At 39.7% G+C, this 27,941-nt stretch overlaps 1 protein-coding gene and 1 long non-coding RNA gene across 2 annotated transcripts in view; one reads left to right on the forward strand and one right to left on the reverse strand.

Moving 5' to 3' along the window:
* POGLUT3 (protein O-glucosyltransferase 3) lies at positions 1-27,846 on the reverse strand. Its single transcript, XM_038405501.2, has 8 exons — positions 27,600-27,846; positions 12,915-13,112; positions 10,167-10,453; positions 9,052-9,268; positions 5,756-5,952; positions 2,706-2,900; positions 1,482-1,586; positions 1-195 (listed from the first exon to the last, which is right to left on the reverse strand). Exons 1-8 carry the CDS (start codon positions 27,844-27,846, stop codon positions 70-72), a joined length of 1,572 nt encoding a protein of 523 aa, XP_038261429.1. The 3' UTR covers positions 1-69.
* The window catches only part of LOC119857098, a 52,531-nt gene continuing 52,323 nt past the window's right edge, over positions 27,734-27,941 (forward strand). Inside the window, exon 1 of the long non-coding RNA XR_006277601.1 lies at positions 27,734-27,865. This is a non-coding gene — a long non-coding RNA (uncharacterized LOC119857098). The remainder of the gene's footprint in view (positions 27,866-27,941) is intronic.

Below are 27,941 nucleotides of genomic sequence, written 5' to 3' on the forward strand. Positions count from 1 at the left end.
TTTTCACAGCTTAAATCCCATGTATATTTTTGCATCATTAGTGAAACAGGAATGGTTTTCTTCATTTGGTTATAGATCTTCCCTTAAAGGCTTTTTCCTATGGCAATTGCAGATGGAAGTGCTGTCATCAGGTTGAGGTACAAGTTCCATTCCATCTCTTATTTCAGGTTTGCTGGCTTGGTGCTTTGCATATTTCTAAAATATGTAAGTGACATTTAAGAGAGCTGACACACTAGCATGTAATTCATGTAACAGACTTCTCCTTTACATTCTTAAACCTTGCTTTAAACACTGCTTCCTACATCATTTACAGTCTGTTTACTAGGTTTTCACTGAAACATCTACTAATAAACTCAATTGCCTCTGGAACTTCCTTTAATGTTTTGTCTTATGTCCTATTAAATGTCAGCTTTAATACTGTCATCGACAATATGAAACTGCCTAATATAAACACATGCAAATGATCGGTCATATTTTGGCACACTAAACAGTCCAAAAAGTGATGTCATTAACCTGTGCATGCATATGAGATCTGATTCTGTATAGCAGAACAGCAAAGCAATTCAATACCCATAGAGAGTAAAGGGTTTCTGAGTCACATTAGAATTCTGCTTCTTGAAGTGAAAGTAATGTCAATTGTGCCATGCACAAACTGGTTGGATCTATACCCTTTTATTCAGTCCTTTATCTCTTTCACATACCCTCTTGGATGGCCAGTTATCTTAGATGCTTCCCAAGACCCCTCTGTGGACAACACTCCTTCTTCTGCTCTCCTGCCCCCGTCCTCAGACTGTGACCAACTCCTGTTACTCCTTCTTTCACAATATCTCTGTAATTCAATTAATAATGGGCCCAACCTTCCATTCCCATGAGCAAATCCATAGAAGGAAGCTAAAAGGGAGGATCTCTGTGGGGTTCTCAGTTTTCTCCGCAATTGTTACATTGCTGAGTATGATTTGCTCACCACCAAGAAACAGGCCCTGGGACAGCCCACAAATTCCATGGATCCCCCAGAATCAATGGGAGACTAGTGCCATCTGCAACACACTTGGGTCTTTGGTCTGCTCATATTGCCAGGGCTTCCTTTCCCAGTAACCAGAACCAGGGCCACCCAAAGAACCAATGCCATGCTGGGACATTGGTTCAGGAGGATGAAGTTGGAGCAAAAGGAGGAACACTAGCCAAAGGGTCAAAGGCCCATGGAAGATCACCTGTCTTAATCAGAAATAAAGCATTACAAAACACCGAATACAAATCAGATGGGGTGGGGGTGGGAAGTCATGAGACCCCTTTCACAGTAGAACTGCTGGTAGCTCAGATTGCATCCCAATAATAATGAGGTATGTTCTGCCAGAGTTCTTGAATAATCCCTTACAACCTATCATGAACAATGTCTTAAGATATGTGGACTGAATAGAAAACTGTAGGGCTAGAACTAGTAGCAGCTAGGCAAAAATGTAACCAAATGACACTGTACTAACCTGGAACACTTTGTAATAATAGCAGTAAAGCCTGTGAGGCTGCAGTAATTCTCTTGCAACTAACTGTCCTTCTTTAGCAATCTTTCTAGCTTCTTCATCATTTACCTGAGAAATTGGAAAGAAACAGCAGGGAATAAAAGAGCAATCAGTGAATCACTCAATTTCCTTCTAGCATGATAACTCTCATTAAGAGGGCTGTTCAGATCTGCAATAATAACTGTAATGCTATTGATGTACAATTACCGATACAGTGCAAGAACACATTATTTAGTTCCAGGTTTTTAGAATGTATCAATATGCTTGCATGGTCACAAAGACATTGATATCTTCGGGGTTGCTGATAAGAGTATTGGTGGCCAATTGTATATATTTGGAGAAATCAGTAGGTTACCGCTCTACTATATTGTTCAAGTCACAGCCTAGTTCATAAGCAGGTTTGATGTCTCTCACACAGATCTGATTACATAGAATACAGAGCTGTAGTTGTTGTCTTTTCCTACAGCATGTAATTAAGTGGTTTTGTTTCCAGCTTTGTTCTTTGTGAAGCTTTTCAAATGAACCATTCTTGGTAACACACATGGAATGTGTTTTGGTGATGTGGGTAGTGTACTAAATACTTGTATTCAAGAGTTTTAGAGCTTCATTTCAAAGCTTGTAGTGTCCTTCATCTGGTCCTTTGTGAACAACTACAGTACTCAGAACTGAAACATTTCTTGGGTTTCTCACACTGCTAGTTTCAGTTTTGAAGCCTAAGCTCTATTCTACTTCACCACAATAATGTTTGGCATATTTATAAATATCCCTTCTCTCTCATTCTATGTTACAGGAAGGTATTATTTTGGTACATCTGAACAGGATATCTGTATTAATAATTTCTACTCTGTGATCACAGCATTTGAAAAAAAAATTAATCCAAGGTTTGAAAGCAATCTTTAAAGATCTGAAAATCTGTTTAAAGTTGTTCTACAGCAAAACATTTAAGCACATGCCTAAAGTTAAGCCTGTGCTTAAGTGCTTTCCTGAAAGGGGATGTTTACCTGAATTGGGGCCTTACTTTCATTTAGTTAAATAAATAATAATAGCAATATATGCACCTTTTATCTGAATATCTCAGTGCAGAGTTGATGCAGAACACGGATTTGGCAATACAAAAGGAAGAGGACCATTAGGAATGTGTTTATGTGTCAATTTACCCCTTTTAACTTTGTTAGTAACAACACTTACCTTAGCCCATTTTATTTTTTCTAGCAAGTCATCAAGGCTTCTTTTAATTGGAACATAATGTTTCCATGGCTTTAATTCACTGTAGAAGTGCTCATAGTATTGAGAGGTTTGTTTTAGTACTAGACTGTCACCCAACATGAGGTATGGGAATCTGTATGCTGCTACTGTCCCATCTACATTCACTTGATATTTGTACTGTAAAGTGAAAACAAAGAAGCAAAAAAAGAGAAAGAATATTTTGACTCAAAATATCTCATCTTTCAGCCTATTTAGTGTTATATATATTCACAGTTTCAAAATGTCCTGGAAATAATAAGTATCTAGAGAAAGGCACCCGTCATAAATATAAAGGGAAGGGTAATCACCTTTAAATCCCTCCTGGCCAGAGGCAAAACCCTTTCACCTGTAAAGGGTTAAGAAGCTAAGGTAACCTCCTGGCACCTAACCAAAATGACCAATGAGGAGACAAGATACTTTCAAAGCTGGAGGGTGGGGAACAAAGGGCCTGTCTGTCTGTATGATGCTTTTGCCGGGAACAGATCAGGAATGCAGCTCAGAACTCCTGTAAAAAGTTAATAAGTAATCTAGCTAGAAATGTGTTAGATTTCCTTTTGTTTAATGGCTGGTAAAATAGGCTGTGCTGAATGGACTGTATATTCCTGTTTTTGTGTCTTTTTGCAACTTAAGGTTTTGCCTAGAGGGATTCTCTCTGTTTTGAATCTGATTACCCTGTATGGTATTTACCATCCTGATTTTGAAGAGGTGATTCTTTTACCTTTTCTTTAATTAAAATTCTTCTTTTAAGAACCTGATTATTTTTTCATTTTTCTTAAGATCCAGGGGTTTGGGTCTGTGTTCACCTATGCATATTGGTTAGGATTTTTATCAAGCCTTTCCCAGGAAAGGGGGTGTAGAGCTTGGGGGGAAGACGTCTCCAAGTGGGCTCTTTCCCTGTTCTTTGTTTAACAAGCTTGGTGGTGGCAGCATAGGGTTCAAGGACAAGACAAAGTTTGTACCTTGAGGAAGTTTTTAACCTAAGCTGGTAAGAATAAGCTTAGGGGGTCTTTCATGCAGGTCCCCACATCTGTACCCTAGAGTTCAGAGTGGGGAAGGAATCTTGACAGCACCATCTTGTGGTTTAGGCCCAAGACTGGTAATTAAGAACCTTTGGATTCTAATCATGGATCTGACACAGATTTTGGGCAAATCATTTAGCCTCTATGCCTCAGTGTCCGCACTTACCTACCCCACAGGGCTAACCTCATGGTTAATTAAAAACATGCCAAATACTGCTCACCCTAATAGTCCCACAGAAGTCAATAAATAAAGCAAGATGGATATGACTCAATGTTTGTGAAGTGTAAACCCAGTAAAAAACAAAACAAAACTGACAGTAGGGGTAAGAAAATCAAATGCTTTCATCTAGGTGCCCACCAAGGCTTTTCAGGTCATCCATATCAGCTCCATGTTTTATATGCATGAATTCCAAATATTATACAATTTCTTATGAAGAACCTAACCCCTGGTTGTCCTCAGCTAACATCACAAAACCACAACACAATTCACATGGACACCATAATGGGCATTCTGTTAAGAAGAGGGCTGGGACAAGGACAGAGCTGTGGGTGAGGAAAGCTGTCATCTAGTTTTAGTCTATATTTCTCATGAAAATCTCTCATTTCAATTAAAAGTAAACAGAGCAATAGTAAAAATTGCACTAAGTCAGTGTTTCCCAAACTTGGGACACAATCAGCCGATTGCGGCTCCCACTAGTCAGTCTCCACTTCCTGCAGCCCCCATTGGCCTGGAGTAGCGAACTGCGGCCAGTGGGAGTCGCGATCGGCCGAACTTGTGGACATGGCAGGTAAACAAACTGGCCCGGCCTGCCAGGGGCTTTCCCTGAACAAGCGGCATCCCAAGTTTGGGAAACACTGCACTAAGTAATATAAGATGCTCACTTTGGAGAGGCCTGTTTTTAGCATTTCTGATATAATCCATGGGGCAGAACATCAGATGGCATAAAATATAATAGTTACTGAAATCAATGCAGCTGTGACAATTTATACCAGCTGAGGCTATGCCGCCTTTACTTCCAGAGATTTATAACTCTGCTACAACTTTGTTTACAGGATCACTGTTCACTTTCTCTCAAGGATCAGCAGATTCATTACGTTCTATTGAAGCCACTAAATGAAAATTAAAAATTTGTAAGGCAAAAATAAGGTTTAAGATAATTGCAAATGATAATGTTTCCAATATATTAGAGATTCTGAGTTGAATCAGTCCCCATATGCTCTCCTCTCCATCTCCTCACTCACAACCCTTTTCCTTGAGGTGGTGTGACTTCATACCATCCCCAATGAATGGCACAATATAACCCAAGCAGTTTAATATGGCACAATATAACCCAAGAGGACAGAAACAGAAAATTGATGCCAACCGTGCCTGCCTGTTTTGTGAATCACATTTAATAGTAAATATGAAGAAGAAATAACATTAGGGCTAAATCCAGCTACCAGGAATCTCTGACTGCAGATGTCTGCACATGAGCAAAGTAAAAGAGGACATTTCACATTCTCCCCCTCACCACTGCTCAGATCTGGGTGCTGCTGACATGGCAACTGAATGAGTTGCAGGATCAAATAAATCAACAACATTCAATATACTTCTCTGACACACTGCTACAAGAACTGTTTTTGAAATACACAGTGCACCTACATCTATATAAATTATGCCTACTGTTTGCATGTTAAATTGGAAATATACAGTTACAGTGGGTCAGAAATCTGAATACAGGACCTGATCCAAAGCCCACCAAGGTCAAAGAGACCACAGTGGATAGCACAGTATGGCTTTTTTAAAGGATGTTTTACACTGTTTTTATTTATGGGTAAAATATCTATTTTGTACGGACCCATGTGCCCAGGGCAGCATAACTTTTTCAAATACTGAAATTCAATCAGCAAAGTTAAAAAGGAAAGCTGCCTCTCTTCAGTTAGTAACCATTTAACTGCAAAGTAAGCCCATGTCTTCAATATAATGTGGCAAACCTTAAAGAAGTCAAAGAATCCCATCAGCTGAGCCTTTCCCAGCTCTTTCTCCTTGTCTCGGAAGAAGAAATATCCTGTTATTCCAGCATCTAGTAGTTCTGGATTCTCCTTAGATAGCTGCACCAATTGAAGACGTTCTTCACGGCTGTCTCGACCTCTAAAGAAAGCTCGTTCTGTTTTGTTGTGCCAGAAAGGGCCTATATATATTGAATGGGCGAGTGGGGGGGGGGAGGAGAAGCCTTGAAATCTTTAAGTTACACATGCTCATACATTCAATATGAATTTGTTATGATATCAGGGTCATGCTCCCATGTATGGTAAAACAGGTATCAATATAATTTCCATTATGAACTTGTTAAAGAAACATTTAGACCTAACTGGTAAATATTTGCCCTGTCCTGAAGTTTTGGCAAGGAAAAAATTCTTAAATGTGAAATTAAGCTTTTTTTCTTTTAAGAAACAAAGAGCTCTGTGAAGCTTGAACGATTATCCATTCCACCAACAGAAGTTGGTCCTATAAAAGATATTACACCTCACCTATCTTGTCTCTAAGAAAATTATTTGTCTTTCAACAAATTGTCAAGAAAATAATTTTATTAGTTTTTAACTTATCTGAGTACTGAATACTGTGAAATCTGAGCAAGAGACATTCAATCTTTAAAGTCCATCCAAATATCCCAACACATAATTCCACTCCACCTTTAGTAACCTCTGTTAAGCAGCCAATTTTGCCATCTTTGAGGGGTCACTTAAAGGTGACCTACAGAGGAATAAAAAGGTGGTGTATCCTTTTTTGTATCTTTACAAAATACAGAGAAATCCTGTAAGATTTTCACTCTGCTTGCTTGTTGTTATACTTTTAGAAATATCCAAAATGTCAAATCTTGCCTTTCCTGTTTGTGCTGGTAGTCTCCCTGGAGGACCCAGAGAAGTGGAATGGGAGCAGCTTATTCCATCTTTAATTGAAGGAACGGGTATACTGAGTCATTAACAGAGACCTTGTGTCCACACTGTTGAATTAAGTAAATATTTGGTGAAGGAGAGGGAGCTTTAAACTATCTAAATAAACATCACTTCCTTAATCAGGTTTCATTTTTTTGGTGCTCAACACGACATATTACTAATTCCCTAAGCGGCCATAGAGGCTCCCAGGAAAAAGAGAATTTTTCTAGCGTTCAAACAAACAAATTGAGGAAAAAAAGCCTGGTCCTTGTGGTTTTCTTTATACACAGACAATATTTTTCCATTTGCACGCCAAATGAAAGACAATTTTCAGTGTAGTGGAGGTTGTCTTGCAAGAGGTTATGCCTTCATTTTCACAGTTTAATTTAAACAATTACAACAATAGCCCAAATCCCCTCTTAGGAATTGGACTAGTATTTGGTTATAATTAGCATTCTAAAGCACTTTACTGGATGAAGGGAGTTATAATCATGATATTTACATCTGTCAAGAAACCACAGTAACTACACTTCACTGGGCACTTATTTTCTAAAAACATTCCAATGCAAAATGTAATAATTGTACTTTGCATACTAACATGACAGAGCACAAATCACTTCAAAGGGATTTTTATGGTCTGCTTTGTGAACTTTTATACCTGTAGGAGGAAAAGATTATTTTTAATACAAAGTATTGTTCCCGGAACCCAAATGGGAGACTGTTAATTTAAAAGTCAGTGGGGCTGCATGGGTGTAACTAGAGTCTGAATTTAAGGCCAAATTTTCAAGCCTGAGTGCCTAATGTTAGGCTTTGAGATCCACATTTAGACACTAAAAAATAAGAGCATTTTCAGCTCCCACTGATGTAAGTGGATGTTGTGAGTGTTCAGCACTTCTGAAAATCAGGCCACTCTTATTTAGATATTTATGACAGGTTTCAGAGCAGCAGCCGTGTTAGTCTGTATTCGCAAAAAGAAAAGGAGTACTTGTGGCACCTTAGAGACTAACAAATTTATTAGAGCATAAGCTTTCGTGAGCTACAGCTCACTTCATCGGATGCATTTGGTGGAAAAAACAGAGGGGAGATTGATATACACACACAGAGAACATGAAACAATGGGTTTATCATACACACTGTAAGGAGAGTGATCACTTAAGATAAGCCATCACCAGCAGCAGGGGGGGGAAAGGAGGAAAACCTTTCATGGTGACAAGCAAGGTAGGCTAATTCCAGCAGTTAACAAGAATATCAGCGGAACAGTGGGGGGTGGGGTGGGAGGGAGAAATACCATGGGGAAATAGTTTTACTTTGTGTAATGACTCATCCATTCCCAGTCTCTATTCAAGCCTAAGTTAATTGTATCCAGTTTACAAATTAATTCCAATTCAGCAGTCTCTCATTGGAGTCTGTTTTTGAAGCTTTTTTGTCGAAGCATAGCAACCACACACCACACAACAGAACCACCAACCCAGGAACCTATCCTTGCAACAAAGCCCGTTGCCAACTCTGTCCACCTATCTATTCAGGGGACACCATCATAGGGCCTAATCACATCAGCCACACTATCAGAGGCTCGTTCACCTGCGCATCTACCAATGTGATATATGCCATCATGTGCCAGCAATGCCCCTCTGCCATGTACATTGGTCAAACTGGACAGTCTCTACGTAAAAGAATGAATGGACACAAATCAGACTTCAAGAATTATAACATTCAAAAACCAGTTGGAGAACACTCGATTACAGACCTAAGAGTGGCTATCCTTCAACAAAAAAGCTTCAAAAACAGACTCCAACGAGAGACTGCTGAATTGGAATTAATTTGCAAACTGGATACAATTAACTTAGGCTTGAATAGAGACTGGGAATGGATGAGTCATTACACAAAGTAAAACTATTTCCCCATGTTATTTCTCCCCCCCTCACCCCACCCCCCACTGTTCCTCAGATATTCTTGTTAAGTGCTGGAAATAGCCTACCTTGCTTGTCACCATGAAAGGTTTTCCTCCTTTCTCCCCCCTGCTGCTGGTGATGGCTTATCTTAAGTGATCACTCTCCTTACAGTGTGTATGATAAACCCATTGTTTCATGTTCTCTGTGTGTGTGTATATCAATCTCCCCTCTGTTTTTTCCACCAAATGCATCCGATGAAGTGAGCTGTAGCTCACGAAAGCTTATGCTCTAATAAATTTGTTAGTCTCTAAGGTGCCACAAGTACTCCTTTTCTTTTTAGATATTTATATAAGTTATCCAGCTTTGAAAATTTTGGCCAATATCTCTCTTTACATATATTCTGCTACTTTGCCTTTGACAGAGTTATGAATTGATTTGTAAAGCCTATGAGTTCCAATTTACCTGTGTTTCCTTGAATAGAAAGTAGGTCATTTGTAACACCACGTAGGGTTTCAAGTGTTGAATGGGTTATATCATATGTTGGAAGGACTAGGTCTCTTGAATCCACAGAGCCACACCATGAAATGATAGGTATAGGGCCAGGCGTATCATTAGCTTTTCGATGTTCCGTTGGCCAGTCTCCAACATTAAGATAAAACTCTACATCAGGGAGACGAACCTAGAAGTATATCCAATAAAGGACAATTACACAAAGATTTGTGCTTCAACTACTCATGCTTCAAAAGTAAAGTACAGTCATCAGTTTTCTTATGTCAAAGAATCAATCATTTTCAGTGTTGTAGCCGGGTTGGTCTCCGGATATGAAGACACACAAGGTAGGAGAGGAAGTATCTTTTATTCTACCAACTTCTGATGGTGGAAGGGACAGTGCCATAGGAGACCACTTAAAATGAAGTGTGCAATTAAGGGGTATCAGACAGTAAAGTTATAAATTGTTGTAATGGGCTCATTATTTATCCAACAGCCTGAAACCCCTTAAATGCCCACTTCATTTTAAGTGGCCTCCTACAACATATGTAAACCGCCTATGCTTAACAATCTGCCCTAACTTGTATTTAGCTTTGACACTCTAGTTACCTTCCTCAGACTTGAAGAACAGCTCTGTGAAGCTCAAAAGCTTGTCCCTTCCACCAACAGAAGTTGGTCCAATAAAAGATTTTATCTCACCTATCTTGTCTCTCACAATCAGTCAATCAAGCCACCAAACAATGATCAGCATTATTTGAGATAAAGACACTGACTATAGGCTCAATCCTGCAAGCCATCTGTGCAACTGGAGTTCCAATTCAGGAAAGCCTGTAGCATCATGGTGCCTGCAGATTTCCTACAGACTTCAATAGGCTTTGGATCTGATAATTAGTCACTAGTAACATTAGGCTTCCTAAACACATGATATCATGCAGATGCAGAAATAAAAATAAAATCTTAGTTTAATAATTAAATATGCAGCAGTATTTTAAGGTTTGCTATGAAAATAAAAGTATGACTATAATATCCAAATGGTAACAAATCTGTGTGATCCCAAAGTCTTTAAGTGAAGGCTTATATAGCTGTACCTTTCTTGCCAATGAGAGCAACATTTCATCTGAGAACATTTTGAAGTCTGTGTACTTCCCTAAGGAACGACGGTAGATGTAATTATTGAGAACAGTGTAATGAACAATGGCACCTCTCGTTTGCCCAAACCTTGTTGGGACTTCATGAAGCATCCGCTGAAGGTCGATGGAGGTAAAAGAAGTGAAGTCCTTAGTAACTTGAGGCTCCTGGGATGGACAAGAGAGAATATTCTGCCAGGTCTGAGAATCTTCTTCTGGACACTCACAGTACTCATGATAAACAGGCCCTGCAGAACACAAAGCAATGAGAATGTATGACTTCTGTGATAGTCTCAGCTCACAATACCCAAGACTCCTGATGGATACAAAAATCTAAAACTAGAGCTGGTGGAAGTCTTTTGATTTTTTTGGTTTGCTTTTTAAAATAAAAGACCATTTTTACAACAAATATTTTCTTGGAAAATTTTCTCTTTCTAAAGTGTCAGTGTTTTTGATGAAAAAAATAAAAAAGCCAATGAAACAATTTTATTTTGGCCAAAATCCAAACAAACTGAAAATTTTTTAAAACATATTTTTTTAATTTGTCATGGAAAATATCTACCATTTTTCAATCATCTCTACTGAAAAAACAAAATCGTGTACCAGTGTCATGCTACCTGCTAGTGAGCCAGAATGCCTACAGTTATTTAAAGAATCCATCAATACTATTATTCAGCTGTACAGCTTCATTTATCAATATTTTAAGCTTTATTTAGGACTTTATGGTGCCAAAGTCTTTACATTTAGTATGAGGTGCTTTCTTTCATGTAGTCTGCCTTTTGGATCAGTGTGGATTTATACACTGTAATAAGGCCTAAGCATTTAAGTAAACTTTATTCCATAAACTTCTAGCCAAATACAAGTACTCTGTCATACTTTACTTTCTGTCATGCTAGTGACTATGTAAGTATGCTCCAGCCCAATACCCAGGCTACTCTTGCTGCAGTTGGACCACATCACCCCTATCTACTGTCAACTTCACTTGACATCCACAGTCCTCCAATTTTTCAAAACTTTTCATAGTCTTGCACCAACATTTTCTACTGTTGTATCAATCTATTACCCCATCTGCACTGACTTTGGCTACGGTTCTGTCCTCTCCATGTGAGCAGTAGTGGAAACAGGGAGGAAATTGTTGTAGGAGCAGCAGTGATCTGTATGCGCTGTACGACTACGCTATGTTCAAAACGTCTGTTATACTTCCCCCCCTTTTGTCTCCTCTCCGTCTTTGAATACCTGTGAAGTGGCTTTCCCCCTCCCCTTCCCTCCTGGAATGCTTGTGGGATGAATGGGCTGCTTGAACAGCTGGAAGATCAGAAGAGCTCCCAGGTAGACAAGGTGTCTGAGACTCTAATAAGGCAGCACTCACACACCCCATGCATGGACACTGGCCGAGGTGGAGTGTAACCAACCAGACATGACCAAGTCATCTCTAATCGCAGGCCATGAGGAGCAGGTCCTTAAAAGGGGAAGGGGCCATGTGTTCAGGAGTGCACTCACAAGCCTGTACCTCCCGTGAAGGCCCTTTGCCCGGACCGCCTGGCCAGTGGTTTGTCGTGTTGCATTCCATCATGCCTTACCTTTAAACACTTACCTTGAAGGATCCTGACATCTTCAGTGCCGTGCCTGTCCTGGGAGCGTGAGTATGCGAGTGTGAGTGTGACCCCCCAACCCCCTTCTTTTGAGCTTAGCTATCAGTATAATAAACATGCTGCTTTCTGCCGAACTCTGGTGGGTCATTAGTCCTCCCTAAGCTTTCTAGCTGGCCCAATTTCAGGTAACAGAAATTTGCTTTCATTTTTGTGGTTCCAAACTATCTGAAACTCGTACTCCAATTTACTGCCTTTCTTTAACTCTCATTTTAAAACCATTTTTGCTTCAGTTTTGAAGTGTTTTATAATAGTGTACATAGGATGCTATACAAAAATAAAACTTTGATCAGGAGAAGGAAAGAGTGGGAAATGATGCTGAAGAAGTAATTTCATTTTCAGTGTTCATCCTTTCCCCTTGGTAGGCAACCAATCAACTATGAGAAGAGAGAAGAAGACCAAAGAAGCAGACCAGAAATTTGAAAACAGTTTGCATTATATTCCCCTTTTAAGTGGAATTTATAGTGTAGGGACCAGCATTGATCTAAGCTGGGCCTGTAGGAAGAAAAGAGGAGATAATGTGTGGCTGGTTATAAGATTTCAATGTCTAGAAAGGACTGTCTTTTAGAAATCACAAAGGTAAGATGGACTGAACAAATTATGAATTGCTGGGAACAACACAGATTTCCTTGCTTTACTAGGTGAGGTTTCCTTTAGACAAATATAGCATCACACTCTGGCAGATGCTGTGCTTATGTGGACACATGCCAGAAAACTCACAGCTAGGCCACAAATGAAGAAGTCTGTCTCTGCTGTGGCACTCCACAAAACCTGAAGGTACCCCTGCAACAAGAGCTAGGGAGGCAAGTTCTGAGGCAGGTCCTGAAGTTCAGGGACCATGGTTTACATGCTTAAATATTTATGTCCCATAACTTGGCAACAATCTGTATGTAGATTATTTCTGCTCCTTTAATCTGTGTAAGAGGAAGGATGTGTAAGGGGCTACTTAAACCAGAAAAAGCATTGGTACCTCCAGTTTGTTACCTTCTCCTGACTAGCCAAAGTTTAGTCCATAGCATTTCTGTAGCTGTCACCATAAAATGGTAAACTGAAAACTTACCTTTCAAAATATAAGGAGACTGAGCTACGTGTTCATTACCATAAAGTACCTCAATCTTTAACCCTTCGTTGACACTCCCATACATCCGATACTGTATAAGAAATGACCCATCATTCCTATCCATAAGGTTAGGGATGTGGATCCCAATGACTTCTTTGGGGGAAAGTGCTTTAATGCCCACTTTAAACTGTGTTCTTCCTGAAAAAAAGAAAATAAAAATAGCTGTAGACACTGCATGCTATTAGGGTTACTTAAATGAAAAAAAAAAGAGAGATGCCACTGATGGATCAAATTCTGCTCTGAATTATACCAGTGTAAAGCTGAAATAACTCTATAAAACTCAGAGACGTTTCTCTGGATTTACCCTGCAAACTATTCTGAGTGCACAAATTTAGCAGTCATGCTTTATAAGATACATCAACATTAATTCCAAGAATGTATGTAAGAGGAAGAGATCACCCGGTCAAGTTTTCCTAATCATCATATGTCTAATATAAATGGACAAATCACAGATGAAAATAAGCAAGATGTAAGTTACCTCGAGGTGTGACAGTTACAATGCAGTAAGAATGTCCTAAACGTTTTGAAGCAAAGATTAACTTTATTATTCAGAGTTCAAGTTAATCACTGTGAAGATATATTAGTTCCTCGGGAATCAGAGAGAAGGAAAACCAGGATAAAACCCAACAGGAGTGAAGAATACTTGCCAGCTGGTGGGAAGGCACTTGCAGCATGCAGGAATCAAATACAAAATCACAGAACCATACAGTTAGAAGGGACTGCAAGGGTCATCTAGTCGAACCCCCTGCCAAGATGCAGGATTTGAGAAAGACTTATTCCTCCAAGTGGAAGAGATTCTTCATAAGGGCAGCTGGCATTCCTCTCCATCCAGTGCTGCTGGTCCAAGTAGAGATGTCGTTGAAGCCTTCATTTCCTGGAGGTTAGAGAGCGTGGACCCAGTATGCCCATAGGGCATGGCTGGCTCACATAGTGTGATCTAGTCCATTGCCAGTCATGATAAGACTGTGATGGAGCCCTGAACAATGATCCTCCAGGTCTCTCCATCGGGCCACGTACTCACCTCAAAGGGGAGAGTTCTCTACTTGAGAATAGTGAAAAGATGTGGCCCTGTGAAGTGAAAGATGAGTACACTTCCTCTAGGGGCAGTGCTGAGGTGAACAGCAGTCTTAGTACCTGGGTCTGTTCCAATGCTGGCAGTGGTCTCAGTGTGGAGTCATCCTTGGAATCTCTGTGGACTCCTCTGAGAGGATGTCCTCCGATGCCGTGAGTGATTCTACTGAAAGGTCATCATCGGCGTCTGTGCGGTCGTTGATGCTGGTGGGATAGGTGCAGGCTATGCTCTATTGGTACCATAATAGCCTGCTCTGCAACATTAGCCATTGCTTCTGTCTGGGGTTTAGCAGTCTTATCCTTGGAGGTATGCTTTCGTACTTCCTTGCAGGATGACACCGAGCTGTACTCAGAGTCTCACCTTCTGTGCCTGGAACCTCAGCTTCTGTGCTTTGAACAGCCTTTCTACCTGTCAGGCTTCCATGTTGAAAATGGTAGTGCCTCATACATTGGTGCCAGGGTTCTCTATACCAGTTCTTTTATTGATGTTACGGGTTTATCATTGCTGGCTTTTGGTGTTGCATGCCTGCTAGAGGGGGCATTCATGGATGTTCACTTCTTTGATACCTGATTGGACATGGTACTCACTTCTTCAGGGTCTGAAGTGACCTCAGTTGATTACTCCAGAAAGGGAAGCTTAAATCAAGCATCCTGTGACTTGTGCATCCTGGGGGAAAAGGAGTAGCATACTGTCCACTGCTCCAGAGTGTGAATAAGCACCTGCTATGACCATCAGTTAGTGGTCTCAAGCCACTGCAGGAGGGGCAGGGCTTGAAGCCCAAAAGTTGAAAGTCTGCCATGACACTTAGTACAACTTTACAGGGCAATCTATACAAGGGAGTCTTCTTCATTTTTGATTATTTAAACTGACAATTTAGGTAGAGAGGAAGATTTCCTACCAGAAGGGTAGAAGATTATCTGGTTATCAGATGAACAAGTAGAAGAATTAGTGAACACTGAGAAGTAACGGATTGAACACCGCTGGGTTCCATCTTGCTGCCTGGTTAAGAGGGAGCTGAGGGAGGAAGGAGGGAGAGGGTACGTGTGCAGTCTCGACAGACACTGCTACTGCAAAGACTCTGGTTTCATGCACGTGAGTCATGTGTTTACCTACAGAGGGATTTACACTTACTCAAAGGAGAATTATATGTTTATATATATGAATCACAATGTATATTGATATATCCATGTAATATGTTATGTTCCGCGAAAAATATGGAGAATCAGCAGAAAAGGAAATACCAACAGCTGGACTGATAAAAATTGTATAAGAATTGGAGGAAATGGCATGCCTTGGATCATGGTGGCCTGCCCAGGATTGTCTCTTTGTAATTGTGTGAGTAGAAGGCCTAGTAAATAAAGGCAAAGAACCAATGATGTGACGAAATGGACTATAAATGGTTGCCTATGGTTTCTGCAAATCAGAGTCGTTTATTGATCCAGAGCCTGTGTGGATATAGATGTGGTTTTTGCCGGCTCCCCGCATCTTATGATCGGAAGGAATCTTGACTGGCCATCGGGTATAGTATGTTTGAGGTGCGAATGTGGAGTGAGTAAGGTTTGTTTTGTAATCAATAAAGAGCACTTAGAGTATTATATACCAACATTGTGTCCGGTATCTGCCTGCTCCCCATCCCATAGGGAGAGCTCTATTGCGGGTCTAACGTATGGTGGAGAATGTGGAGGGGGGAGAGATATTAAGGAGTGACAGATTTCAAATGGGGTCTTACAGTGTTGGAGGAGTCCTTATTTAAGACTAATAAGGGTGACTCCTTATTTGTGAGAAATTTGTGAAGAAAGAAACAACGCGTGGGGAGATACCGTGTGGTGTTATTGTAATAATGTTGAAAACACTATTTAAGAAGAGAAGTAAAGAGGTGAAAGAGACACCCCAGTAAACTAAAGTTAAATCCCCTTCTCTGTTAGAGAAGGAGATTATTGCCCTTGGATGGAAGGTGCAGTGGAATGGGATGTAATACTGGATACCTTAGAAAACATGATTAAAAAATATGTACAGCTGTACAAACCTAATGCCAGTAAAAAGCAAACAGCTATAGTATGGCTGTTGTGGCAAGCTGTAAAAATGTCAATTGCATGTAAGTGGGAAGTCTGTGCAGAGTTACAAACATTATAAGAGAATTTTAAAACTTGCCAAGAAAATTTGGAGTGGAAAGTGAGGCAGGCATAGATCATGCAAACTCAGAACAAATGGGGAAACAAAATAGGGAACTGAAGAAAAGAATGATGAATTGGAAAAAGATTAAAACAGACAAAGATAAATTAGACCATCAAGTAATAGAAATAAAACAGTTAATTTGAGATTTGACTAAGGAAAGGGAAGAGAGATCGCAAGTGTTTCTCACAGTTGATGCCAGAAAACTATAGCACCATTGAAAAAGCAAATGAAAATACACGAGCTGCAAGTTGCAGCTGTGTGTCAAAAAGAAAGAGATTTGGATTTGGATTCCAATGATATTTGGTATGAAGAGGATCTGTGAGGGGGTCAAGAGAAAAGGGAATTTGACCAACATCGAGAGGAGCTTTATACTAAGTTGAAGGAAGAAATAAGAAACTGACCAGAAAAGGCTAATCCAGAAAAGTCTGTAGCAGTGATAGAATGGAGATAAACCATTAAGGATGCAGCGGGGGAGATACAGTCAGAGCAGACACAAATAATCCCTGTGAGTTCGTCAGATTTACTGTCGATGGTAAAGTCATTAGGCCCAGTGAATATGAAAAACTACATGGCTAGTACAGTGGGCAGAATTAAAAGGAACAAAGAATTTAAATATAAATGAATCTTATAGGTTAATCAGGGCAGCTACCACTGAAGAGATTAGACAGGCAATAGATCGAGTGAAAAATGCTTTCGACAGGCAGCCAGAAGCACATCAACTGATACCACAATTTATTATGCTGTTAGGGAAAGAGAGAGGTCAAAAACCAATAAGATTTTATCCAGTGCAGATTGCATGAAGCCTGGAGATTCACCCAGGGATTACCTATTAAGAAAAATAAAATTGGGATTATTGGCTGGAAAAATACAACTGGTGATTAATCCCAGGTCGGAGGTCGCCAGACATGTCACAGCTGATTCTTTGATGGCAGCTGATTTAAATCAAAGGGAATTTTGAAATTATGTGTTTAAAGGACTGGACTGAAATTTATTAGCGATGTCTACTGATCTGGTGAAACAAGCAGCCCAGGATGAGGTGTTATGGATGCACTGGTGCACTGGATAACATGCCAACAAATGATGAAAGGGGGAAGCAAGGTAGAAGGACTGAAACCCAGAATACCTTTTGTTAAAGCAATAACATATTCAAATGAGAGTGCTTATAGATCAGGATACTGAGAGAGAGGAAGAGGCCATGGTAAAGGACAAAACACCCCACTCCAAGGAGGTAGAGGGTGGAAGAATCAAAATGAGACACAGAAGAAAGATGTGATTTGGAATATCGCTTGAAGGTATTTGAAATTGAGGGGAGTAGATATGAATAAGTGAAATGGGAGACATACTGATGAATTGATCAACAAAATGCAAGGGATGGAAGAAGAAATATTTAAGGAGCAGAAAAAGGTTGCAGCTATGCAAGATGAGGGGTCAGAAAAACATGCTCGAGAGGGAAGCCCCGATGACAAGTTGCTCCCACTGGAAATGGGTCCTCAGGAGTGGGAGATGGTAACTAAATTAAGATGGAATTCAAATCGAAGGCCTAGGACAACTTTCATTGTGGGAGATAATGGGCCCAAAGATGCCTTATTGGATAGTAGGGCTGGTATAAATATTGTAAATAAAAGTTGTGATTTGACTCGATATGTGCCAGAGATCATTACAGCAGCCTCCTTTATTGGGGAAGGAGTGACAGGAAAAATTTATCATTCCATAAAAACAGCTAAACCCAGAGAGAGAGTGGAGGATTTTTGTTGTAAAGAACAAATGCTTCAGATAAATCAGGCGGCTGAGCCAGTAATACTGGGGACTCCTTTTTTGAAAAAAAAAAAAATCGGTTTGTTTTAGATTTAACTAATGGAGTTCTGTGGTGTGTGCCGAGCTGGACGGAAAGTGTCCTGACAGCAGGGTACATTCCAAGAATATGTGCTGCAGAAGCAGTGCAGAAGATTATACTGAACCAACACGATGTGTGGGTAAAGGAGTTTCCTGATGTATAGATTAAAAATAAAGCAGAATGTGGTAAAATTGAAGCATGTGTTAAAATTGTGGGGGACGAAGTGCCACCACAGAGACAATATAAATATCCTGTGCAAGCGGAGGCAGAAATTAAAAAAATAAAAAAAGAATTAAATCATTAGAACAACAGGGAGCAACTAAAAAGGAAAATTCCACATACAATAGCCCAATTTGGCTCACATTAAAAGCCTCAGGAGATTGGAGATTGACAGTGGATTTTAGACAAATTAATAAAGCTACCCCTGCTATGGCACCAATAGTAGCAGATCTACCTCAAGTGATGGCAAGAATACAGGGGGCCCCTAAATGGTTCTCTGTCATAGATATGGCAAATTGTTTTTTTGCAATCCCACTGCATCCCGATTTTTGGGCTTGCTTTGCATTTACTTTTAAGGAACAACAGTACTTATTTAAAAGAATTCCCCAGGGCCAACACTGCGCTCTGGCTATTGCGTACCAACATGTGGTGCGAATGCTGGATCAATTATCCAAAGAGAATCGGGAGAATGTCGACTCATATGTAGAAGACACTGAAGAGTAGGTAACTGAATGAACTAAAAAAGTCTTGAAACTCATCCAGGAAACGGGTTTCAAGGCTAATAAAGAGAAAGCCCAACTAGTGCAGAGGAGAGTGAACTATTTGGGGTGGGGTGAACGGACGACGACCTTAAGGGAACAAGGATTTCAGGTAGATCAACAAAAGGTGAAATCATTAATGAATTTACCAAGGCCAGAGGACTCTCATGCGTTACGGGTAATGTTAGGAGGGTTTAACTATTTAAGAAAACACATCTAAAATGCTGCCATTATAACTGGACCCCTGTGACGTTTAATAAAAAATAAAATAAAATGGAATTGGGGGCAGGAACAAGAAAAAGCTTTCTGTAATTTAAAACAAGCCTTGATGCAAGCTCCAGCATTGAACTTCCCTGAAATAAACAAGCCATTTGTAATTAAGTTGGCAGCAACCCAACAGGGTCTAGTGGCAGTACTAATGCAGGAAATGAACAGGAAGTTAATACCGGTAGCATATGAGTCTAGAAGATTAACCCCTACGGAGCAGCAGTTTGGGATCTGTGAAAGAGAATGTTTAGCTGCTGTGTGGGCCATTGAAGTTTTTGCTTGACTATTGGCACAGCCCCTATTATAATACAAACACCTCACTCTCCCCTGAAGTATATTTTATCAGGGAAACTGCAGGGGAAAGGAGTATCAAATACCAGGATGGCCCAATGGACCTTGATGTTAACTAGCAGAGATGTTACTTATAAGAATCACAAACAAGCAATAATGTTACCATGTGCCCTCCTAACGGAAGGAAAGGAGCATGAATGCCCACTTCCAGAAACCAAACCGAAGTTAGTTAAAGAAGCACCCCTGGTAGATGAAGTTTTAAGCCTCAGAGAAAAAGAGGTTTGTTTTACAGATGGTAGTTCATACCACAAGAGCTCTAAGCAATATACGGGATATGCTGCTGTACAAATTAATGGGGAAAGTATTTCTGGTTCTATGACTCTGACTTCAGCTCAATGAGCTCTTAGTGATCTGCTTAAACAAAAAAATAATGTTGCAGATTGCCTTTATGTCTATATGGATTCAGACTTTGTGGTACAGGGACTGTTGTACTGAATTGGGATTTGGAAAAAAAAATAATTGGGAAACAGCTGAGGGGAAAAATTTGTTCCAAAAGGAAAATTGGAAATTATCTATAATTGGTTGAAAAAACACCCAGGAAAATTAAGAGTAAAACATATTAAAGGTCATCAAAAGCGAGAAGGGAATAAAAAATATTGGAACGATAAAGCAGATGCTTTAGCTAAATTAGCAGCAAAGAAACCTTTGGAAGTTATGGTAGTTACTAGACCTCAAGTCATAAAACAAAAGGTTAAACCGAGGAAAGATGGGGAAACTGAAATATACAAGGTGGCTATGTGATAAATAAGAAAACAGAAGAGTTAAAGTGGGTACCTGACAAACTTCAAAGAGAAGAGATTATTAACCTGTGTCACTCTATGGTCCACCAAGAGATAGAGAATACTCTCTTTAAAGTAAAACATATTGGAATATGGCCGAAGGTGTGAAAGAACGTAGAAAACTTTGTTAAAAACTGCATCAGGTGTGCAGCAGATGGTAACAGACCACCGAATTCAGGACCCTTGTTGCACCAAAGAATTGTGGAGTAGAATACAGGTTGATTATATTAATAAATTTCCTAAGACCCAAAGGGGGAATCAGTATTTATTCATAATAGTAGGTTCCTTTTCTGGATGGGTGGAGAGGCGATTCCCACCAGAAATCATACTGCAGAAATGACTGCCAATAAATGGTTGGAAGTAGTGTTTAGTAGATATGGAACTCCAAAAGTAATTGATTCAGATAATAGGCCACATTTTGTAGGCGAAGTAATTCAAAGTTTATTAAAAGCTTTAGGAATAAAGCAACAACTACATATCTGCTATCATCCTCAATTGTCAGGAACAAGAGAAAGGATGAATCAAACTATTAAACAAGCTCTATGCAAAGTAGCGCAAGAAACTGGCAAAGACTGGGACAATAAATTGCCAATGGTGTTGGCGACAATCCGAAGTAGTGATCAATTGGGTACTGGCTACCAGCCTTATCAAATTCTCTTTTGAAGGCCTATGAGATTGTGGAGCCCTTTATTGTACACAAAAGAAGAAGAGGCGGTATCAGTTACCCATTGGGTAAGGAAGTTACCAATAAAACTGAAAGAAAAATAAAATTTAAACTAACACCACTGAAGACAAGCAAGAGACTATGTGGATTCACGTGTGGCTCAGGACAGTAAATTATGGAAAATCAGAGATCGAATAATGTATTTAAAATTAATATAAAAAAATCATGTCCTGGAGTCTAGATGGGTTGGGCCATTTTCCATCATAAATAAAATTTCACCTACTGTAGTGCAGATTAACAAGGGGGAAAGGGAAAGTGGACCAACATATCACAATTGAAGTCATGGCATAAAGATTAAATAATGTTCATCTCTTTTTCTTTTAGTTTATCTTACAAAGGAAAAGAAATGCCCAGTTGCACCACAGATTATCCTGTACGGACCTTGGATTTGAAGTGTGAATACAGTGCTACAACTTTTGTAATTGGTTTATTGCTTATGCTTGCTTTGCATTCTGTGCTTAGTAAAAGAATTGAGTTGTGTGCATTATATTTTAGGGGAAAAAAAATAATCCCAGAGCTCGAGTGAAGATAAAAAAGGTTGGGGTAAGTATTTATAATAATACAGCTGGAAGCATCGGACATTATTCCTATGGAATAATGGCCATGGCTTCAATATTAAGGATCCTCATCATTCAAAAGGGTGGAAATATGGCTTTTGGCTTTTATGTTTCTTGAATATTTGGGAAAATTTAGGGGTACATGGATATACATACAGGAGCACCTCTAGGATGGAGGTATGGATCAAAGGGGATAATACATTCAACTATTCGTGGGACAGAATGGAAAAAACAGTACCAAACAAAACCAAATGTTAAAAAAAACCCTTTGAGGTAAAATTTAAAATATGGTGGAAAGATGGCAAAAATGTAACATGGAAATATCTAAAGCCAAAACATTGGAAGAGCAGTGAAAATATTTGTACATACTAAGGGGGAAGGTCACCTAACGTTTAAATTTAGTTATAATAAAAACAATCTAAATATAAGAGCTCTAAACTGTACCTGCTGGAGTTTGGGATTTGATGTAGTCACTAATACTCATGTAGAATGAAATGAGTCAATGGCTCTTAAATTATGAAAATATAGTATAATGGCAAATCCTTCCACAATGATAAGACTGAGTTGCTTCAGGAAAATTAATAGGGGAATAGATGTTCGGGAATATGGTCAGTTTTTTATGTTTATTAATCAGATATCAGTAAAGAAGATTGCACCAAGAATCATGGCAGATGAGCACCCATATAGGAGGGGAAAAGTAATCAAAGACTCAACTATTGTGGATCAAACAATCTGGTTGGAGGGAGTGCAAGTAAACATAGGTGCACAACATCTGGAGTGCATTGCCTCTATTACAAGGATGACAACAACAATGGGGAGACTGACTATACGAAATAAGAGAGGTATAGAGGAATATATCGTAGGTAATATTGGTGCTGGAGCTGGAGTATTAAACTCATTTAATATTAAGACGTTACAAGAAAAAATGTCAGCTTTGGGTAAGATTTTGGGGGCTATCCAGACACATGTGACACAAAATGTTGGTTCATTATCGAAACAAGGAACAAGAAGTGTGGAACTCCAATTAAAACAAGCCCAAGCCTTGAAAACGTCTCTAAATGTATATCTATTTGGTGTGTCTGAGATTAACTATAAAACTGTACTAGCAATATGATGTGTACAGATGCAAACTTATGGGATACAATACATAAAGAAAATGATTAATCTGTTAAGTAATGGGAAATGGACTTTTAAGTGGTTCAAAGATCCTCATATATGGAATCAACGAATTGCAGGATGGAAGAAATATATTGAGTTTAATTGGGATCAAGACACTCTAAGGGGAAAGTGAAAAGGCAGAATACTGTTACACAACACAGGGAAGCAAGGAAAAGCAGCAATGGCCTGGGTGTTGCCAAAAATTATTAATAAAGAGTTATGGCAAATAAAAATAAGTGAGACACACTTAATTCAAGAAGAAGGGAATTATAAATTAGTAAAATTAATGAAACATTGTAGAAAGTGGGGACAAAGTAAATGGGTGTGCCGACAACTAACTTGGTCCCTAAAGGGATGTCATTTGAACCATTCAAGCGGACAATGTACCATGCAATATTTAACCTCTAATGACACAAGAGTGTTTGATTTAGGGAACGGGTGTATTTGTGTGTAACCACTGAAAAACATGCATTTCAGGGAAGTGTGACAGAAAAAGGCCCAATTGAGTCATGTAAATATAATGTAACAGAGGTCATTATTAATGAAAATATTTACTGAGGTCCTCTATTTTTAAAAAAAAAAGTGGTTTGTAAACCAAAAAATATGAACTGTTTTTTTGATCTGCGGATACATTGGGAACAATGGGAAAAATTTATTAATAAAAGCAAAAAAATCAGGCAACATGCAAAAGATGTATCTAAGTCTGCTCAGCTGGGAAAAATAAACATTTTGATCCACATGGTCAAATATTAAAAGGGGAAAGAAAAAAAAGAATTGGCAATTTCTCACTGGTATAGTATTTTTAATGGACGGTGTCACAGATTTTCTTAATTTAATGCTACATCCCATTGTCATATTATCTGCATTAATAATTGTGTTAACCTTTATTATGCTATGTTTATATTGCCGAATAAAAAAGCGACAAGAAGTTTTGGAGCAAGTAATATATAAAATTTAATTGCTTGCAAAATTATAAAGTAATACAATAAATTAATGGCATTAATCATATATTAAGAGGGCGGCTGGTATGAATGATGCGTGCTTGACACGAGTAAGTGTGTTGCAAGTTGGCAAATAAAGCAAGAACTTAAGGTCAAGAATTATTAGAACTATTTGTGCAAAAACAATCTTGTTATGTTCCGAGAAAAATACAGAATTCAGAAAAAAATCGCACCTTACTTCTAGCTAGTGGCAGTTCAAGTCAGGACCTGCTATAGGCCCACAGGGATTGTGGAGACAGGACAACAACAGAACACCAATGCTCATCAAGGGACATTTAGATCCACAGGTACCAGAGGATGGGATGCACTGGGAAATCCATAGGTCATTTTTAAAAAATAGTATTTTTAAATTGTTTTTATTTCTTGTATCCCTCGCAGAAGAAAAAGGAAATTCCATGCATAGAGTGGGGAAAGGTACAGATACAGGATGCGAGAAAGAAACAAATTGGGCACTGATACCAACAGAGAAAAACAGCAAAGAACTGGCAGACAACAACGGAGGAGCCGGCACGTCTGAAGTATATGCAGAGGAAGATCAGTGAAGGGATTTGAAGGTAAGGTTCTATCTAAGTGTATATAAATATATATATACTTTTATATATATATAATTTTACCAGCAATGATTTATTTTATTTTGTGTGTGTGTATACATTATATATATATATATATATATATATATATACACACAAACACACACCCCCCCTGCAAATCACTTCTGGTAAAACTTGCAGATGGAGTGGTAAATAATGATGGGGGCAGATCAGTTATACAGATTAACTTTACAGTCAAATGCAAGGTCATACATTTAGGAACAAAGAACATAGGTCACACTTACAAAATGGGGGACTGTATTTTGGAATGCAGGGATACTGAAAAGGACTTAGGGGTCAAGGTAGACAAGCAACTGAATGTGAGCTCCCAATGTGATGCTGTAACTAAGCAGTTCACGGCAAGTCTTGGCTGTATAAGCAAGGGAATTATCAAGTAGTAGGAAGATGGTATTACCTCTATGTATAGCATTAGTAAGACCATGACTGGAATACTGTGTACAGTTCTGGTGTTGAAAAGATTTAGAAAAGCATTACAAGAATGATCTGAGGTTTGGAAAACACGCCTTATAGTGTTATAACGAGGGAGTTAAAAAGCACTGTCCATTTAGTTTATCGAAAAGAATGTTGTCACTTCTGGGGTGCAATTCAGACCAGTGCGGGGTTGTGTCACTGCCTGCCTTGTAACCCTGGATGCTTCATGATACTTTGCCGCTGTAGCTCCCAACCCGGGCCACTCACAACCAGCCAAACAGCATGCAGGCCACCCTGAGTGTCTGTGTATAGCTCAAGCCCTGGCCCAGCAGTTCTGATCCCAGCCTCTTGCCAGCAATACACCAGTCACACACTGGCTTCCACCAGCCTTGCTACAATTTCCAGGGACCTTCCCAGTCCCAGAGTTTCCCAAATATGTATTTTCTGCAACATCCAGCCCTCTCCTGGACAGTTCAGGTATTAAGGTTCATTGCCCCTGTAAAGAGTCAATCAATATTCGGCCGTTTGTTACTTTAACTGGAGTTACCGAACAGTTCAGTTTACACACAGCACTGGATTGGTTTAGATAAAAATAAGTTTATTGACAAAAGGAGTCAGGATTTTAAGTGAATTCAAGAACAGGAGATAAAGTTGGAAATGGTTACCAGCAAATAAAAGTGAAAACACTTAATCTAAAAATCTAAAACCTAATCAAGCAAATTTTGAGTCAAGGCTTTGTTTAAGATGGCCTTTCTCACTCACCGTCTTCCAGCAAGATGGTGACTGACCCTTTCCCTGGTCAGGATCTCTCCTAGAGGCCCAAGGGTCCTAGTGCCTTTGTTTTCTTGGGGTTCTCTGCCCCTTTCCTTAATAGTGTAGTGAACCTCTGAAGTGAATTCTTCTGAGCGCTACCTTTCAAAGTAAAGTTTATTCAAGCAGTAAGGAAGGTGACATGGAGTCTGGGGGGATCAAAGGCGGCGCCAGGATCTTTCTTCCCCCATTTGTGCTTGCTAAAAGGCAAATGGTTTGGTTTCCTGCCATCTCCTCCCCCTGCTGTCTCCAGAACCCTGTTTATTACTTATATATAAATTGAGATAAACACACATTCCTTTGTTTAGGATAGGTCTGTTTAACAACTTTTGACTAGGAAGGGCTGTCTGATTTTGAAAATGTGCTATCATCATCATAAAGGGAGAATTCACAACTTTACATATAATTTTATATACATTTCACCATCATGTTATTGACCAGCGAAATAGTTTTCAAATGATACCTCACAAGACGTATTTAGTACAAAGATTATTATAATGGTGAGTATGGTATGAATACAGGGGTTCTTTCTGTCACAAAGGTTAAGAGGTGACTTGATCCTGGTCTACAAGTACGCACATAGGGAAGAGATTTCTGGTAGTAGATGGCTCTTTATCGGAAAGAGGCATAATGAGATTCAATTATTGGATTCTGAAGCTAGGCAATTCAGATGAGAAATATCACATTTTTATCAAGGAGGGTAATCAGTGGAATAAAATGGATTCTCCTCCCATCACTTTAAGTCTTTAAATCAAGAGTTAATATCTTTCTAAAATATATGCTGTAGCGCAAATAGAAGTTATAAGCTTGATGCAGAAATTACTGGGTGAGGTTCTATGGCCTGTGTTATGCAGAAGGTCAGATTAGATGATCATAATGGTCCCTTCTGGCATTAAAATCTATGTTTTATTCTACATAAATTTAATACTGGAGGCAGATTAGTACTTTACATTTGATCTGGTAACATTCTGATTCATAGCAGGAATGATGCTTGTACTGGAAAAGAAGCATGGTTTGCCAATTTAACATGAGTTTTAGAGACGGGAGGCATGAGTCCTCGCTCTACCTCAGATTTCCTCTATTATCTTGAGTAAATTACTCACATTTCTTAGTTTCCTCATCTGAGACATGTAGATAATAATGCATATGTATCTACTAGCCACACAGAGGTGTTGTGAGATGCAATTAGTTTACATTGGAAGCAGTGTATTAGTGCTAAATATTATTAATTACAATTCTTACTGACGTTTCTCAGACATAAGTTTTGAGACTTTTGAAGCACAAGGGAGACAGAGGCATAGATGACTGCACTAAGGGCTTGATTCTGATCTCACACGAGTTATGTACCTCAAGCTATTTCATGTACACACAGAAAAGACAAGAGAAGGCGGAAGTCCTACTATTTTTCCACAGCAGGAATCAGAAGGAATGACCCAGGAACAGCAAAGCAGTATTTCCAAAAGTTATCTGATTAGTATTAATGGTTGTGGTTGGATTAGAGATAGTTTGACCTTACCACTGAAACACAGAGTGCTGGAACTGCTGTACCAAAGACTGGTCCTAGGAGGCTAATTTATTCTGAACACGCTATTTTAGCGCTGCTAATTGTCTGCTATTATTTAGGAAACTGAGAGAAGATGCAGCGTTGCATGGAAAGACACACTGGACAGTAGAAGAGTAATGTAGGATTTTTAATGTTTTCGGTGAGCTCATCACAGACTGAGACTTTATGTGTTTAAAGGTACGTGTATTATTGTGAAATGCGTCTGACGTTGCAAGATGAAAAAGTAGCAGTGATTGATTCTGCGCTGCTGGAGCACACCAAAGCGCCTCCGGCGCTAGGAGGGGGAAAAGTTAGGGAGAAAAACTTAAGGCTCTTTAAAAAGAAAAGGAGGACGTGTGGCACCTTAGAGACAAACAAATTTATTTGAGCATAAGCTTTCGTGAGCCACAGCTCACTTCATCGGATGCATTCAGTGGATCCGCTTCTCACCCGAAACCAACTCTTTCCTCGGCCCCAGACCCCCCCTGAGCCAGACTTGCGGCTCAGATTCCCAGCCTGGAGAACAAAAGCCACAACCAGGGGCAGAGGCAACGAGCAAATGCATGCACGGTACCTGGGGGTGAGCGGGTGAAGTTCTGTCCAGCTCCGCTGACCGCCTGGATGTAGAAATACCTGACGGGCAGCGTGAGCTCCGGGTCCAGACCGGGCCCCCAAACCAGGCTCCTCTCTGCACTGACAGGGGCTGGAGGAGCCTCCGCCGCTTGCAAGAGCGGCAGCAGGAGAAGCTGCAGCGACAGAGCCGCTCCTCGCCGCAGGTGCTGCTGCCACAAGGGGAGCACAGAGGCACAGCGGCGCCCCATCCTCCTGCGCGACACAGAGGTGCGTGGGGGGGGGGGGAGGCGGCCGGGAGCTCACAACTTTTGGGGCGCGAAGGGAGCGGCGAGCTGGCTGGCTT

This window comes from Dermochelys coriacea, chromosome 1, assembly GCF_009764565.3.
Source record: "Dermochelys coriacea isolate rDerCor1 chromosome 1, rDerCor1.pri.v4, whole genome shotgun sequence".
Classification (NCBI taxonomy): Eukaryota; Metazoa; Chordata; order Testudines; family Dermochelyidae; genus Dermochelys; species Dermochelys coriacea.

Bases quoted from the DNA above. Each gene is read 5' to 3' on its own strand.
- POGLUT3 (XM_038405501.2), bottom strand. From the start codon at position 27,846: ATGGGGCGCCGCTGTGCCTCTGTGCTCCCCTTGTGGCAGCAGCACCTG. The intron at 1,587-2,705 runs GTAAGTGTTGTT...CCAATTTCTCAG, and splicing joins AAAAAATAAAATGGGCTAAG to GTAAATGATGAAGAAGCTAG. The intron at 196-1,481 runs GTTAGTACAGTG...TACATATTTTAG, and splicing joins ATTATTACAAAGTGTTCCAG to AAATATGCAAAGCACCAAGC.